Raw genomic sequence first — 18,294 nt, 5'->3', positions numbered from 1 at the left:
CCCACCAGTAGAGGTGCTGTCCATCCAGAATGAAAGAAATTTCCATTCACATCTTCAGGATGTCCCCAAGTGCTTGATAGGAAATGAATTGTATTTGATAGATGGAGCACTGAGGGGTAAATGTACAATTTTCTGTTCAGGAGGTTGCTCATCCAATTCAGGGTCTTGTTGATCTGGAGTTTACCTTCCTTCAACACAGAATCGGAGCTGCTACCGAGACCCCAGTGCTCCACTGAGAGAAGAGAGGGAGCTCATACATGTGTGTGTGTGTGTGTGTGTCCAGTTATGCCTGCGTGTGTGAATGTTCAAATGTGCGTATGTGTTTTTGTGTTTCAGTGAGTATGTGAGTGTGTGCATGTGAGTTTGTATGTGTGAGAGTGTGTGCCTGTGTATGTGTCTGTGTGTTTTTGTGTGTGAGTATATGTGTGTTTATTTGTGCGTGAGTGTGTATGTCTGTGTGCGTGTCTGTGACTGCGACTGTGACTGTGTCTGTGTGTGTGTGTGTGTGTATGTGTATGTGAGTGTGTGAGAGAGATGTTGAAGTTTGCGTTAACTCACATTCCACAGTGATGGTTAGGAACCCCTCCACTGCTCCATGTTCATTCTCTGCCACACACTGATAGTCTCCAGTGTCCCTGGATGTAACCTTTGGAATCACCAACCACAGCTCATTGTTGGAACTTGTTCTGTTCATTGGGACATTAAGATGTCGCCACGTCAGGTTAGAAGCTGGGAAGCTCTCGACAGAGCAGATTATCACTGCAGAATTCCCCTCAATAATATTGATCGATGAAGCGTTAATCATATCAAGAGAAGTAATTGAGAGATTCCGTGATGCATCTGAAAACAAATAAAGTTTTCAATGTGAGCAAACACAGTGCCCAGCACGACTCCATGTAACACCTCTCTTATGTCTGTATGCATTTCAAGGCATCTTTCCCATTGCACATTCCGATGTTAACATTCACAATGGTCACGGCCTGTGATTCTTTTTGTTCATTCACAGAATGTGGGCATAAAGGATTTAGTGTGAATAAGCACAGTGCAATGCAAGACTCCATGTATTCTCTCTTTGTATCTGATGCCTGTATGCATATCCAGGCAACTTTCCTCAGTATAAGTTCCAACGTCAGATTTATAATTGACACTACCTATGTAAACTGTCACACTAAAGTAGCATTCCCCCACCAGTAGAGGTGCCGCCCATCCAGAATGAAAGAAACTTCCATTCACGTCCTCAGGATGTTCCCAAGGATTTGACAGGCAATGAATTGTATTTGATCGATGGAGCGCTGAGGGGAAAATCAACAATTCTCTGTTAAGGAGGTTGCTCATCCAATTCAGGGTTTTGTTGATCTGGATTTAATATTCCTTCAACACAGAATTTGAGCTGACACCAAGACACCAGTGCAGCATTGAGAGAGGACAGGGAACTCACACGTGTGTGTGTGTGTCTGTGTGTGTGTGTGTGTGTCTGTGTGTGTGTTCGTGTGCGTGTTCAAGAGTGTCTACGCCTCTGAGTGTATGTGTTCATACATGTGTGCGAGTGTATTTTTGTGTTTGAGAGTGTATTTGAGTGTGTGCGTTTGCGTTTGTATGTGTGTGAGTGTGTGTCTGTGTATGTGAGTATTTGTGTGTGTGTGTGAGTGCGCGCGTGTGTGTGTGTGTGTGTGTGTGGGAGAGATGTTGAAGTTTGCTTTAACTCACATTCCACAGTGATGGTTAGGAACCCCTCCACTGCTCCATGTTCATTCTCTGCCACACACTGATAGTCTCCAGTGTCCCTGGATGTAACGTGAGGAATCACCAACCACAGCTCATTGTTGGATCTTGTTCTGTTCATTGGGACATTAAGATGTCGCCACGTCAGCTTAGAAGCTGGGAAGCTCTCGACAGAGCAGATTATCACTGCAGAATTCCCCTCAATTATATTGATCGATGAAGCGTTAATCATATCAAGAGAAGTAATTGAGAGATTCTGTGGTGCATCTAAAAACAAATAAAGGTTTTATTGTGAGTAAATACAGTGCACAGTATGACTCCGTGTATCATCTCTCTCTGATGTCTATATGCATTTCAAGGCACCTGTCCCAATTATAATTTCTTTTGCCAACATTTACAATGGTCTCTGCCTGTGTGTTTCTTCTTTTTAAATTACATAATGTAAGCATAAAGATTTAATGTGAGCAAGCACAGTGCAATGCAAGACTCCATGTATTAGCTCTCTGTATCTGATGTCTGATTGCATTTCCAGGCACCTTTCCTCAGTATAAGTTCCATGTCACATTTACAGTGGACAGTGTCTATGTAAACAGTCACACTGCAGTTGCATTCCCCCACCAGTAGAGGTGCTGTACATCCAGAATGAAAGAAACTTCCATTCACATCCTTAGGATGTCCCCAAGGGCTTGACAGGCAATGAATTGTACTTGATCGATGGAGCACTGAGGGGTAAATCTACATTTCTCTGTTCAGGAGGTTGCTCATCCAATTCAGGGTCTTGTTGATTTGGAGTTTACCTTCCTTCAACACAGAATCGGAGCAAATAGCGAGACTCCAGTGCAGCATTGAGAGAGGAGAGCGAACTCACACGTTTGTATGTGTCTTATGTGTGTGTGTGCGTGTCCAAGCATGCCTGTGTGTGTTAATGCTTATGTGTGTGTGTGTTTTTTTTGTGTTCGAGTGAGTATGTGAGTGTGTGCATATGTGTTTGTATGTGTGAGAGTGTGTGCCTGTGTATATGTGTATTTGAGTGAGTGAGTTTATGCTTGTGAGTGTAAGATTTTGTGTGTGCGTGAGAGTTGTTTGTGTGTGTTGCTGTTTGTTAGTGTGTATGTGTGTGTGTGAGTGTCTGTGTGTATGTGGAAGAGATGTTGAAGTTTGCTTTAACTCACGTTCCACAGTGATGGTTATGAACCTCTCCACTGCTCCATGTTCATTCTCTGCCACACACTGATAGTCTCCAGTGTCCCAGGATGTAACGTGAGGAATCACCAACCACAGCTCATTGTTGGAACTTGTTCTATTCATTGGGACATTAAGATGTCGCCACGTCAGGTTAGAAGCTGGGAAGCTCTCGACAGAGCAGATTATCACTGCAGAATTCCCCTCAATTATATTGATCGATGAAGCGTTAATCATATCAAGAGAAGTAATTGAGAGATTCCGTGATGCATCTGAAAACAAATAAAGGTTCCATTGAGAGCAAACACAGAGCCCAGCACGACTCAATGTATCATCTCTCTCTGATGTCTATATGCATTTCAAGGCATCTTTTCCATTATAAATTCCGATGTTAACACTTATAATGGTCACTGCCTGTGTTTGTTTTTGTTCATTCACAGAATGTGCGCATAAAGGTTTTATTGTGAGCAGGCACAGTGCACAGCAAGACTCCAAGCATTGTCTCTCTGTATCTGATGACTGTATACATATCCAGGCAATTTTCCTAAGCATAAGTTCCTATGTCACATTTATAATTGACACTGCCTATGTAAACTGTCACACTGCAGTTTCATTCCCCCACCAGTATCGGTGCAGTACATCCAGAATGAAAGGAACTTCCATTCACATCCTCAGGATGTCCCCATGGGCTTGACAGGCAATGACATGTATTTGATCGATGGAGCACTGAGGGGTAAATCTACAATTCTCTGTTCAGGAGGTTGCTCATCCAATTCAGGGACTTGTTGATCTGGAGTTTACCTTCCTTCAACACAGAATCAGAGTTGATACCGAGACTCCAGTGCAGCACTGAGAGAGGACAGGTAACTCACACGTGTGTCTATGTGTGTGTGTGTGTGTGTGTGTGTGTGTATGTGTGTGTGTGTTCAAGTGTGTCTGCGCCTCTGAGTCTATTTGTTCATAGATGTGTGTGAGTCTGTTTTTGCGTTTGAATGTGTATTTCAGTGTGTGCGCCTGAGTTTGTATGTGTGTGAGTGTGTATCTGTGTATGTGAGTACTTGTGTGTGTGTGAGTGCGTGTGTGCGTGAGATTTTGTGTGTGGTGGATGGTATGTGAGAGTGTGTATGTGTGTGTTGCTCTCTCTGAGTGTTTGTGTGTGTGTGTGAGTGTCTGTGTTTATGTGGGAGAGATGTTGAAGTTTGCTTTAACTCACATTCCACAGTAATGGTTATAAACCCCTCCACTGCTCCATGTTCATTCTCTGCCACACACTGATAGTCTCCAGTGTCCCTGGATGTAACGTGAGGAATCACCAACCACAGCTCATCGTTGGAGCTTGTTCTGTTCATTGGGACATTAAGATGCCGCCACGTCAGGTTAGAAGCTGGGAAGCTCTCGACAGAGCAGATTATCACTGCAGAATTCCCCTCAATTATATTGATCGATGAAGCGTTAATCATATCAAGAGAAGTAATTGAGAGATTCTGTGGTGCATCTAAAAACAAATAAAGGTTTCATTGTGAGTAAATACAGTGCACAGTATGACTCCGTGTATCATCTCTCTCTGATGTCTATATGCATTTCAAGGCACCTGTCCCAATTATAATTTCTTTTGCCAACATTTACAATGGTCTCTGCCTGTGTGTTTCTTCTTTTTAATTTACATAATGTAAGCATAAAGACTTAATGTGAGCAATCACAGTGCAATGCAAGACTCCATGTATTACCTCTCTGTATCTGATGTCTGATTGCATTTCCAGGCACCTTTCCTCAGTATAAGTTCCTATGTCACATTTACAGTGGACAGTGTCTATGTAAACAGTCACACTGCAGTTGCATTCCCCCACCAGTAGAGGTGCTGTACATCCAGAATGAAAGAAACTTCCATTCACATCCTAAGGATGTCCCCAAGGGTTGACAGGCAATGAATTGTACTTGATCGATGGAGCACTGAGGGGTAAATCTACATTTCTCTGTTCAGGAGGTTGCTCATCCAATTCTGGGTCTTGTTGATTTGGAGTTTACCTTCCTTCAACACAGAATCGGAGCTGATACCGAGACTCCAGTGCAGAATTGAGAGAGGACAGGGAACTCACACGTTTGTATGTGTCTTATGTGTGTGTGTGCGTGTCCAAGCATGCCTGTGTGTGTTAATGCTTATGCGTGTGTGTGTGTTTTTTTTGTGTTCGAGTGAGTATGTGAGTGTGTGCATATGTGTTTGTATGTGTGAGATTGTGTGCCTGTGTATATGTGTATTTGAGTGTGTGAGTTTATGCTTGTGCGTGTAAGATTTTGTGTGTGTGTGAGAGTTGTTTGTGTGTGTTGCTGTGTGTTAGTGTGTATGTGTGTGTGTGAGTGTCTGTGTGTATGTGGAAGAGATGTTGAAGTTTGCTTTAACTCACGTTCCACAGTGATGGTTATGAACCCCTCCACTGCTCCATGTTCATTCTCTGCCACACACTGATAGTCTCCAGTGTCCCAGGATGTAACGTGAGGAATCACCAACCACAGCTCATTGTTGGAACTTGTTCTGTTCATTGGGACATTAAGATGTCGCCACGTCAGGTTAGAAGCTGGGAAGCTCTCGACAGAGCAGATTATCACTGCAGAATTCCCCTCAATTATATTGATCGATGAAGCGTTAATCATATCAAGAGAAGTAATTGAGAGATTCCGTGATGCATCTGAAAACAAATATAGGTTCCATTGTGAGCAAACACAGTGCCCAGCACGACTCAATGTATCATCTCTCTCTGATGTCTATATGCATTTCAAGGCATCTTTCCCATTATAAATTCCGATGTTAACACTTATAATGGTCACTGCCTGTGTTTGTTTTTGTTCATTCACAGAATGTGCGCATAAAGGTTTTAGTGTGAGCAGGCACAGTGCATAGCAAGACTCCAAGCATTGTCTCTCTGTATCTGATGACTGTATACATATCCAGGCAATTTTCCTTAGCATAAGTTCCTATGTCACATTTATAATTGACACTGCCTATGTAAACTGTCACACTGCAGTTGCATTCCCCCAACAGTATAGGTGCTGTACATCCAGAATGAAAGGAACTTCCATTCACATCCTCAGGATGTCCCCAAGGGCTTGACAGGCAATGACATGTATTTGATCGATGGAGCACTGAGGGGTAAATCTACAATTCTCTGTTCAGGAGGTTGCTCATCCAATTCAGGGTCTTGTCAATCTGGAGTTTACCTTCCTTCAACACAGAATCAGAGTTGATACCGAGACTCCAGTGCAGCACTGAGAGAGGACAGGTAACTCACACGTGTGTCTATGTGTGTGTGTGTGTATGTATGTGTATGTGCGTTCAAGTGTGTCTGCGCCTCTGAGTGTATGTGTACATAGATGTGTGTATGTGTTTTTGTATTTGAATGTGTATTTCAGTGTGTGCGTTTGAGTTTGTATGTGTGTGAGTGTATATCTGTGTATGTGAGTACTTGTGTGTGTGTGAGTGCGTGTGTGTGTGAGATTTTGTGTGTTGTTGATTGTTTGTGAGTGTGTGTATGTGTGTGTTCCTGTTTGTGAGTGTGTGTGTGTGTTTGAGTGTCTGTGTTTATGTGGGAGAGATGTTGAAGTTTGCTTTAACTCACATTCCACAGTGATGGTTATAAACCTCTCCACTGCTCCATGTTCATTCTCTGCCACACACTGATAGTCTCCAGGGTCCCCGGATGTAAAGTGAGGAATCACCAACCACAGCTCATTGTTGGAACTTGTTCTGTTCATTGGGACATTAAGATGCCGCCACGTCAGGTTAGAAGCTGGGAAGCTCTCGACAGAGCAGATTATCACTGCAGAATTCCCCTCAATTATATTGATCGATGAAGCGTTAATCATATCAAGAGAAGTAATTGAGAGATTCCGTGGTGCATCTAAAAACAAATAAAGATTTAATTGTGATCAAACACAATGCACAGCAAGACTCCATGTTTCATCTCTCTGCATCTGATGTCTGAATACTTTTCCAGGCACCTATCCTCCGTATAAGTTCCTATGTCACATTGAAAATGGACACTGACTACGTAACCTGTCACACTGCAGTTGCTTTCCCCCACCAGTAGAGGTGCTGTACATCCAGAATGAAAGGAACTTCCTTTCACATCCTCAGGATGTTCCCAAGGGCTTGACAGGCAATGAATTGTATTTGATCGATGGAGCACTGAGGGGTAAATCTACAATTCTCTGTTCAGGAGGTTGCTCATCCAATTCAGGGTATTGTTGATCTGGAGTATACCTTCCTTCAACACAGAATCGGAGCTGATACCGAGACTACAGTGCAGCACTGAGAGAGGACAGGGAACTCACATGTGTGTGTGTGTGTGTGTGTGTGTGTGTCTTTGTGTCTGTGTTTGTATTTTCAAGTCTCTACGTGCATCTGTGTGTGAGAGAGTGTGCATATATGTTTGTGTGTTTGAGTGTGAGTGTGTATGTGAGTGCGCGTGTGCGTGTGAGATGTGTGTGCCTGATTGTGTGCATGTGTGTTTGAGGTTTCCTGTGGTATGCATGTGTTTGTGTCTTTGAGTGTGTGTCTGTGTGTGTGTGTGTCTGTGTATGTGTGTCTGTGTGTGTGTGTGTGAGTGTTGTTGAATTCTGTGTACACTCACATTCAACAGTGATGGTTAGGAACCCCTCCACTGCTCCATGTTCATTCTCTGCCACACACTGATAGTCTCCAGTGTCCATGGATGTAACGTGAGGAATCACCAACCACAGCTCATTGTTGGAACTTGTTCTGTTCATTGGGACATTAAGACGTCGCCACGTCAGGTTAGAAGCTGGGAAGCTCTCGACAGAGCAGATTATCACTGCAGAATTCCCCTCAATTATATTGATCGATGAAGCGTTAATCATATCAAGAGAAATAATTGAGAGATTCTGTGGCGCATCTAAAAACAAATAAAGATCAGTTAACTTACATTGACTTTGAAGTACTTGGAAAGACGCTGAGAATGTAAAAGTTTTGATGTCAATGTAGGTTACTTCACCACAAATCACGTAATCCAGGCAGACACTTCAGTTCAGTACTGGGGGAGTGCTGTACTGTCGTGGGATCAGGACAGGGGGAGTGTTGCACTGTCAGGGTGTCAGTACTGGGGGAGTGCTGTACTGCCGTGGGATCAGGATTGGGGAAGTGCTGCACTGTCGGAGGGTCAGTACTGAGGGTGTGCTGCATTGTCAAAGTGTCAGTACTGAAGGAGTGTTGCAGTATTGGAGGTTCAGTATTGAGGGTGTTCTGCAATATTGGAGTGTCAGTGCTGAGTTATCGCTGCATTTTCAGAAGGTCAGTACTGAGGGAGTGCGGTACTGTCAGAGGATCAGAAGGGAGGTGGTGCTGAACTGTTGGAGTGAAGGAGTGTTGGACTGTCAGACGGTCAGTACTGAGAGAGTGCTGCATTCTCAGAGGGTCAGTAGAGAGGTGGTTCTGAACTGTTGAAGTGTCAGTTCTGAGGGTGTGCTGGACTGTCAGAGGTGAATTTTTATCAGATAGGTGATCTGTTGCTAAACAGAGTGCAGGTTGTGGGATCTTGCTTTGCAAAGTCAGGACTATCACAGCTGATGTAGAATAGGCGAACAAGGAGCAGGAGAAGGCCATTCACCCCCTTGAGGCTGGCCCACCATTTAATAAGATCACGGCTGATCTGATATTAACCTGAAATCTGCATCCCATCTACCCCCGATAACCTCTCACCCCCTTGCTTAACAAGGATCTATTCCCCTCTGCTTTAAAAATACCCAAAGACTCTGTTCCTACCATCATTTCAGGAAGAGAGTTCCAAAGACTCACAACCCTCTGAGTAAAAAAAAAATCATCTTATCTCAGTCCTAAATTTACGGCCCATTATTTTTAATCAGTGACCCTTAGTTCTAGATTCTTCCATAAGAGGAAACACCCTCTCCACACCCACCCTGTCAAGACCCCTAAGGATCTTACATGTTTCAATCAAGTCGCCTCTTCCTCTTCTAATCTCCAGCGGATACAATCCTACTCTGTCCAGTCTTTCCTCATCAGACAAACCCACCCATTCCAGGTATTGGTTTGGTAAACATTCTCTGAACTGCTTCCAATGCATTTACACCCTTCCTTAAATAAGGTGACCAATACTATACACAGTACTCCTAATGTGTTCTCACCAGTTCCCTGTAAAACTGAAACGTAACCTTCCTACTTATGTATTCAATTCCCCTCACAGTAAATGATAACATTCTATTAGCTTTCCTAGTCATTTGCTGTACGTGCATATTGGCCTTTTATGATTCACGCACTGGGACACCCAGATCCCTCTGCACCTCAGAACTATGGCATCTCTCACCATTTAGATAACATGCTTCTCCTTTAATTCTCCTGTCAAAACGGACCATTTCACATCCCTGTGTCATCATCAAATTTAGTTACCATCCCAACAATCCCTTCATCCAAGTCATTTACAGAAATTGATAACTGTTGAGTTCCCAGCACTGACCCCTGTAGCACATCAATCCTTACATTCTGCCAACCTGAAAAAGACCCACTTATGCCTACTCTCTGCTTCCTGCTAGCTAGACAATCTTCTATCCATGCCGAAATGTGAGCCTCTACATAATGAGCTTTTATTTTCCACAATAACCATTAATGTGGCACTTTAGCAAATGTCTCCTGGATTTCTAGGTACAGTACCTCCACCAGTTACCCTTTATCCACATGCTACGTCCTCAAAGAAATCCAATAAGTTGGCTAAATGCGATTTCCCTGTCACAAAACCATGTTGACTATGCCTGATGACCTTGAGCTTATTCGAGTGCCCTGCTATAACTTCTTTAATAATAGCTTTGAACATTTCCCCTACGACTGATGTTAAGCCTGTAGTTGCCCGCTTTCTGTCTGCCTCTCTTTTTGAATAATGGAGCTACATTTGCTATCTTCCAATCTAATGGGACCTTCCCTGAATCTAGGGATTTTTGGAAAATGAAAACCGATGCATCAACTATCTCACCAGACACTGGATGTCCATACTTGCCTTGCACAGTTAGTACGAGGGTCCTCTCCGATGAAACAGATGGATATCTCACTCTGCAGCTGAGAGTTTGTCCATGGTGTTTGAGTGATGGGGTCAGGGTCAGAACAGAAGTATAGGTCAGAGTGACGCCATGCTGAGTTACAGTGTTTGAGACTGATCCAGGTACGTCAGTGGGAGTGTCCCAGGTTAAGACAGGTGCTGCTGTTCCATTGCACGTTGTGTTGAAGGTGCAGCTTACATCCACACGCTTTCCTGCAACAATTTCAGCAGGGAATATCGTGGGTTTATCTGTGAAATCTAACACACAGAGAATGTATCCTTTTAGAGAAATATAACGTGAAGCATCAGTTCAAATAGAAATCACAGTCCCACAAGAGAAAGCACTTTTACAAGGATGATATCTGAACTGAGAGACTACAATGATCAGGAAAGACTTTTAAACAGGATTAGAGAGATCGATGAGAGTGGATAACCTGATAATATTGATGACACAGTCAATACATTTAATCATTGATATTAAAGTGAGTATTAGAGGTTGCTTTAGGACTGAACTGGAAGCTATCAACAGGTTATTGAGAATCAGACAGTTTGTTATAATAAGCTGTGTTTTGTGTTAATATGTAAATGTCACAGTTTCTGTTATTTCACATTGAGTGTTGAATGTGAATTGTTGAGTAATTATAACACAGCACTTACCAGAGACGTGAAGCTGGGTTACAGGATAGTAGCTGTAACTATTTTTGCTGTCAAATTCTATTCTGAAATAATAAGGTCCTGCATCTTCCCGTCTGATGTTGTTTATAATCAGGGAACAGTCGCCACCTTTCAGGTCTCCTGACAGCCGGGTCCGATGGTGGAACCGTGGTAACTCGTGATTGTGACCCTTGGAGTGAAAGGCTATAGACGATGATCCCTGTTCCTCATTATTATACCAGACTCCATCTCGCGGTTGGTTTTCCAACTCGGATGGATAACTGTAATGACATGGAATCTGTACACACGAACCTTCCTGCGCTGTCATCTCTCGTGGAGTATCACCTTTCCACTCTTGTGACAGTCCAACTGGGGAGAGAAATATCAGTATTTAACTCTGGATGTTATTTCAATCCACTAGACTCGATATCCACACCCTCCATCACTGGGGCACTGTGGCTGCATGTGGATAATCTACAGGATACAAGAGGAACGCCCCAAGGTTTCACAACGGATGGAAGAGAATCCTGGAAACAGGAGTGGACAAGTTCATTCCACATTGGCTGATGGTGCTCAGGACACTGTTTAGTTTTTTTTTTCAAATTATTCGTTCAAGGGATGTGCCCAGCATTTATTGCCCATCCCATGCCCATCAGAGGCATTTAAGAGCCAATCGTATTGCTGTGGGTCTGGAGTCACATGTAGGCCTGACCGGGTAAGGGTGGCAGATTTCCTTCCCTGAAGGTGATCAGTTACCCAGGCTTTTTAATCCCATTCATCTGCCGTGATGGCCCCAGAGCATCACTTTGGGCCTCTGGAATACTAGCCCAGTGCCAATACCTCTCTGCTGCAGCTTCCCCTTAGTGAAGCCAGTCTTCCACCCAACACAATGTCTACAAGAAGCATCAATTGAGATCCATTCACTGCTGATTTACAAGACAGGACAATGGATTAGGAGCCCTCAGAACTCCCCCCATTATCACCGTCATGAATCACTAATTAGCCTAACATTCCTGTCTGCTCTTCAACACAGCTGATTGGCTAATCTGATTCAATATAATTGGCGGCTGCTCTCTTCAATGTTTAAGAAATCACCAATCACTCGGCCTCTAGTTATTCTCTTTCACACAAGAGGGAACAATCTCTCTCTACCCAGTCAATCAAAACCTTTCATCTAAACCTAGTTCTGCTTGAGTATATAGTCGGGAATCCAGGGGCACGGAGTCACAGGAAGCGGCATTGAGGCCCTGTGAGGTGGAACGTCACTGAGACCGTCCGAGTTGAAGCGACTTTTGGAGAGAATTCCAAGACGAGATTTTCAAAGGTGAAGACTGGAATCCCTCATGAGGGATACAGAGTTTCAGTGAGATTGGGTGACTCACAGTGTTCACTGATGTCCAAGGGATCTGTCTTGGTCGCGTTTACAATTTAACGAGTAGTGTGGCTCTGAGACCACAGTTTGCCTGTTAATGCACATGAGCTCATATTAACCCAGAAAGTTAGGGTATAAGGTGGACATTGTGAATTATTTTATCTTTCTAACCTGGTACTGTAAAGTTTATTTTTGTTTGTTCATAAGCCATGGAATCTTGTAGCTTTATTCTCTTCGCAAGTATCTTAAATCTCAAACCACGTCTGCTTTAAACAAAACATTATTGGTTCCTAACTGTAAATTACTAAAAAAAAATTGGGTGTCTGTTCCTCCATCAGCAACTCTTCAGAATCCTGCTGAAGTCATGGATATTTCAGAAGCTCAGGGAACAAGAGGTTTCTAGTATCAGCGTTTCGTGTGGGGCCCAGTTCAGTTTGAACAAATAAACAACACCATCTTTGAAAGTCATGAACCCAACACAGCGGCACCTCCGACACATGCAGAGCTCAGGCTAGAGGCGCTTTGTTAGTGTGTTTCACAGTCTCTGCTGGAGTAGGGTCAGTGCTGAGAGGGTCTGGTCAAGGATCATAACAACCTGGACTTGCACCTTCCAAGTAATAAGTTTTATTTTAATTTATTCATTCATGGGATGTGGGCGTCGCTGGCAAGCCCAGCATTTGCTGCCGATCCCTAATGTCTCTTGACATAAACTCTGCAGCAGAGTAGAGACAATCATGATAACTCGGGATAGTTGACATCAATCCACATGGGCAGCTTTGCCTTCCTTCTCTCTTTCAGTTATCTTACTCCCTTATCGAAGTTTCTAGCATGGTGAGAACTGGATGGTTTGCTTGGCCATTTCTGAGGGCTGTTGAAGTATGAATCACGCTGCTATGAGTCTGGAGTCACCTGTAGGCCAGACCAGATATAGACGGCAGATTTCTTTCCCTAAAGGGCATTACTGAACCAGATGGGTGTGTATGACAATCGATGATAGTTTTAAGGTCTCCATTACTGAGAATAACTCCCATTAGTGTAAACAGAGTGAACAGTTTTCCATTTATCCCACCTTTCCCGTTCTCTCCGGTGTTTTTCTCGCTCTTCCTCGATAATTTGATTCTGCCGAGGACCCCTTGGAAACTCATGGACCCCAGTTAGACAACCAATGGAATAAGGAATCACTTTGGATCCTCAATGCCAAAGGAATCTCTTTGAATCCTCATTGTCTAAGGGATTATTTCTGATCCAAACCCCATATAGTTGTATTGTTGATTCCGATGCAGCATTGTAGTCTCACTTGTCCCCAAGCTCAGCACTGACCCTACTCCAGCAGAGACTGTGAAACACACTAACAAAGCGCCTCTAGCTTGAGCTCTGCATGTGTCGGAGGTGCCGCTGTGTTGGGTTCATGACTTTCAAAGATGGTGTTGTTTATTTGTTCAAACTGAACTGGGCCCCACACGAAACGCTGATAACAGAAACCTCTTGTTCCCTGTCCTTCCGAAACATCTATGATTCAGCAGAATTCTGAAGATTTGCTGATAAGTTCGTAAATTGTCTGATTGTCGAATAATACAACACAGAAGGAGGTCATTTGACCCATCGTGCATGTGTTGGATCTTTCCCAATTCCCCTCCAGCACCTTTCGCACAGCCCTGCAAATTTCCCTTCAAGTATTTATCCAGTTCCGCATCTGAAGGTTCCTGTTGAATCTGCTTCCACCGCCCTTTCAGGCAGTGAGTCAATGGTCTCTCTCTGAGCTGAAAAGTGCTCAGATTCTGTGAAATTTAAACTCTGCAGCAGATCAGAGACACTCATGATAACTCCGAATATTTGACACCATTACAGACAGACAGATTTGACTTTCTTCTCTCTTTCAGTTATCTTGCTCCCTTATCGAAGGTTCTAGCATGGTGAGAATGGACAGGAAGTGTGACGCTGAACAGCCTGTCTATTCTAGGAGGTGCCGTGTTGACTTCATGGGCAATTTTGAATAAAGGCAGCAAAGGACACAAATTTCAGGCCATTGCTATTGGAGACCTCGCGTCGGGATGGACTTCATCCCTCGGTATTTATCCCTTCTTCTCTACTCAACCCATCACTCCCCACCGCTCCCTGACCAACGCCCGACAGCACCTGAATTTTAAGATTCTGCTCTAGCTGCTACAACCCTGCCTAACTCTGTAACCTTCTCCAGCCCCTACAACCCTCCAAGACCTCTGCTCTCCTCCAATACTGCTGTCAGACAGGGAGTCAATGTAACTCAGTGAGCACAGGGGAAATGGGTGAATAGGACTTGGTGTGAGTTTGTACACTGGCTCACTGCTGAATTGGTTCCCAATCAGAGCTCAGTAAGAATGATCTTTTACAAAGACTATTAATCATAAATCAGTCTGAGCTGGCGATGATATTACCTTGAAGAAGTGACAGGAGGAAGTAAGATTTCCCGATCATTGTTCACTCCCAGATATTTCATGAGCTTCTAACTCCGAAGTTCTGAAAGAGAATGGAGTTAATGAGACCTCACCTCTTGTCCGACAGCTCTCGAGAGATCAGAACTGCTTTTAGACAATGTCTTCACAGACCAACTTGATACTCTGTGGGATAATAGGTGCTCTGCATAGAGTTACAAGGCTTTAAGAAAGAAAAACAATGAAGCAGTTGCATTTCTATAGCACCTTTCACCACCTCAGGACGTCCGAAAGCTCATGTGCCTTGAGCTAGAAAGATGTTCTGCACAACAGACTTGAGCCTCACACCCAGATCTCAATAATCAGTCGAAATCTTTCAAAGGCATTAATCGTTGGATTCTGTCTTTATAAAGTCACAACATCAACAAAGGACGGTGTTGGTCGTGGAAGTGAATTCCAATCATTGCATTACTTACCCAGGACCTGTCCGACTGCTCGCCTGGGGAGGAACTGCCCACACGCTCTGCTTGGGCTGAATGAGCTCATCTTGTGCTGATCCATCTGTGGATTTAATTAGAAAGAGCTGATGTGTCACTGTGAGTGAAAATGAGGAAGTTGGAACAAAGTCAGAGAACAGCACTTTTCTGTGCACTGTCAGCAAACTCTGTGTCTGTATAAGAATATAAGAACAGAACAAATAGGACCAGCTGGACAACCTGACATTTTCATTCCTCATATTCTATCCACTCATTTTTTTGTCCACTCACTGAAACTATTATTCTCCCTCTTCAGCCTCTTTGTGTCCTCCTCACAACTTGCTTTCCTGCCCAGCTTATATACTTCCTACCTATCTTCACCATACAGTCAGAAAATCTATCTACAGCAAAGTCAGTCTCTTCATACAAGTCACTAATGTAGATTGTGAATAGTTGAGGCCTCAGCACTGATCCCTGTGCCACTCCACTAGTTACAATTTACCAAGCTGAAAATCACCTATTTGTCCTGGCTCTCTGGTTCCTGTCACTTAGCCAGTCCGCTATCCATATTAATATATCACCCCCAACACCATCCAATTTCACCCTGTGCAGTATCCTTTTATGTGGCAACTTATCGAATGCCTTTTGGAAATCCAATGTCATGAAGAGATATTTGAGTGTAAAATATTCTCGGAAATTATTTTTTAAAATAGAATTCTAGTTGTGGTCCATGTCTAGGTGTGTGTCTGTGTGTGTCTTAATTGGATTAAAGCCAGCTGGTCTGTGTGCTTTGATGTTTAGTAGTTTTGAGATGTTAATTGGGTGAACTGTGAGGAGAACAGTAAAGTAAAGTGTTCCTATGCATTTGTTGAATAAACCATTCAAGACTGGGGGTAAAATCTTGCACCTAGTTAGAAGAATCAAAAAGATGTGTTTATTTTTTTCAGCTTACACATGAAATTGGTGCAATGAAAGGGGGTTTTATTGTTCGAAGAGCTGGAGTTCAGAAGACTGAGTGATACAATGGAAAATTTACATTCAAAGGGAAAGCTAGCTATGTAAAGAATGGAGTTTGTGTGTGTGAGGCAGAGGCATTTCAGACCGAACCAACCTGTAGCCTCCAAACAACTTGCAAAGGAACCACATTCTGAATTCGTAATGTCAAATGTGCTTTGCCTGGTGTCTATATTATGTCAATGGTTCATTGTTGCCTTAGTAGAGATTTACGTGGGGATGATTAATTGGGGGATTTGTTAAAAAGTTATTATAGTAGTTATTTGTAGCCAATGTGTGTATGATAAATTTGTTGTTAAATTAATCAACGTTTTATTTAGAGTTATATAAAAAAAAACCACAAGTCACGGTGGTTTTATTCCTACTGAATTCAAAGTCTTCATCTCGAAATTACAAATAGCAAAATTGGGTTATGACAGTTATTTCAATTTTCCCTCTGGGATTTGAACAACTCAGCCTATACCATTGGCTGTGTCATAGTCCCAAATACACCACATCTACAGGTTCCCTTTTATCCAATCCACTTGTTACATCCTCGAAGAAATCTAATATTTTTTTCATCATGATATCCCTTTCACAAACCCGTGTTGACTCTGTCTGATTGTATTACGGTTTTCTAAATGTCCTGCTGCTACCTCCTTCATAATGAATTCTGGTATTTTCCCAGTGACAGATGTTATGCTAACTGACCTGTAGTTTCTTGCTTTCTGTCTCCCCCCCTTTCTTGAAAAGGGGTGTTTAATTTATGTTTTTCCAGTCCGCTGGGACATTCCCATAATCTGAGGAATTCTGGAAGATTGCAACCAATGCAGCCACCGTCTCTGATGCCATTTCCTTTCAGACCCTCAGATTCAGGCCGTCTTCTCCATGGGACTTGTGAACATTTGTCCCATTAGTTTTCTGAATACTTTTTCTCTGGTGTCAGTGATTGTTTTATGTTCCTCCCTCCTTGTTGCACCTTGACTTTCTCCTGCTATTGGGATGGTTTTAGAGATTTTTACTGTGAATTCAGACACAAAATTCTTGTTGAAAGTCTCTGTCATTTCCTTGTTTCTCATTATTAATTCCCCAGTCTGATTTTCTATGTGTCTGATTTTTATTGTAGCTTCTCTCTTATTTTAATGTACAAAATCTCACTGTGATTGTTTATGGTTCTTGCTAATTTACTCTCATATTATCATTTCTGTCTCCTTATATTTCTTCCCTCACTTTTGTGGTTTCTCAAAATTTCCCAATCTCCAGTCTATCATTAATCTTCCCAACATTGCCAGCTTTATCTCACAATTGGATAGCTTCCTTAGCTTCCTGAGTTAGCCGCCGATGCTCCAGCCTTCTTATAGATTCTTTCTTTCTGAATGTAAGATATCTTTATTAGCATTTATGAAAGATTTCATTAGATGCCCGTGACTCCTCATCTACCACCCCCCCACCTCCCCCCACCTCCACCGCTTTAACCTGCTGTCCCACCCTACTTGGGCCGACTCTGTTGTCAACCCGTGTAATTGCTTTTCGTTAAATTTATGACACTAGTTTAAGACCCAAGTTTCTAAACTGAATATTAGATTTCAACACGTTATGATTACTCTTCCCTTGAGGGTCATTTATATTGAGAAGTTAATTAAACTTGTCTCATTAAACATTACCAGGACTAAAATAGCCGCTTCCCTGGTTGGATCTATGTTGGATTGTTCTAAAGTACTGTCCTGAATACAATCTGTGAAATCTCGCTGAAAGCTACATTTGCTAATTTGATTTGTCTAATCTATATGACGATTGTAAACTCCCATGATTATTGTGGTGCCTTTCACACAAACCTCCTCATGATTTATAATCAGTCCCTGTAGTGTAACTACTGTCAGGGGAGAGTATAAACCACCCAACCAGAGATTGATTTCCCTTGCAATTCCTTATATTCGCCCAAACTGACTGTGCATCTGGACATCTGAGCCAAAATCATTTCTCACTACTTTACAGGTCTCATCTTTTATTAACAGAGCTACCCCACCTCCTTTTCATTTTCTTAACCTTTCAAAAATTCCAAATATCCTTCAATTTTGAATTTGCAACCTTGGTCAACTTGCAACCAACTCTCTGCAGTGTCTATATTATCGTACCCATTCATCTCTAATTGTGCTATGAATCATTCATTTTGTTACAAATTTATTTTTTATATGTTCATTCTTCCATGGGAAGTGGGCACCACTGGCTAGGCCAGCATTTATGGCCTATCACAAATTACCTTGAGAAGGGGGAAGTGAGCTGCCTTCTTTAACCTCTGCAGTCCACGTGGTGTAGGTGCACCCAGAATGCCATTAGAGAAGAAATTCCAAGATTTTGACCCAGGAGCAGTGAAGGAATGGCGATATATTTAAAAGTCAGGATGATGTGTGGATTGGAGGGTACTTCCA

At 42.8% G+C, this 18,294-nt stretch overlaps 2 protein-coding genes across 2 annotated transcripts in view; both read right to left on the bottom strand.

The window, feature by feature from the left end:
* LOC144671566 (uncharacterized) overlaps positions 1–16,546 on the bottom strand; it is a 205,932-nt gene extending 189,386 nt beyond the window's left edge. Inside the window, exon 1 of the mRNA XM_078533519.1 lies at positions 14,873–16,546. The gene's annotated coding sequence lies outside the window, so the exon portion shown is untranslated. The remainder of the gene's footprint in view (positions 1–14,872) is intronic.
* The window catches only part of LOC144671614 (myelin-associated glycoprotein-like), a 125,154-nt gene that overhangs the window by 42,116 nt on the left and 64,744 nt on the right, over positions 1–18,294 (bottom strand). Inside the window, exons 3-5 of the mRNA XM_078533631.1 lie at positions 10,617–10,982; positions 9,921–10,217; positions 4,118–4,399 (exon numbers count right to left, since the gene is read on the bottom strand). Of these exons, the coding sequence (XP_078389757.1) occupies positions 4,118–4,399; positions 9,921–10,217; positions 10,617–10,982 (945 nt within the window). The remainder of the gene's footprint in view (positions 1–4,117; positions 4,400–9,920; positions 10,218–10,616; positions 10,983–18,294) is intronic.

Source organism: Cetorhinus maximus, chromosome 33, assembly GCF_964194155.1.
Source record: "Cetorhinus maximus chromosome 33, sCetMax3.hap1.1, whole genome shotgun sequence".
NCBI classification, from domain to species: Eukaryota; Metazoa; Chordata; class Chondrichthyes; order Lamniformes; family Cetorhinidae; genus Cetorhinus; species Cetorhinus maximus.
This window is presented reverse-complemented; position numbering and strand designations above follow the sequence as displayed.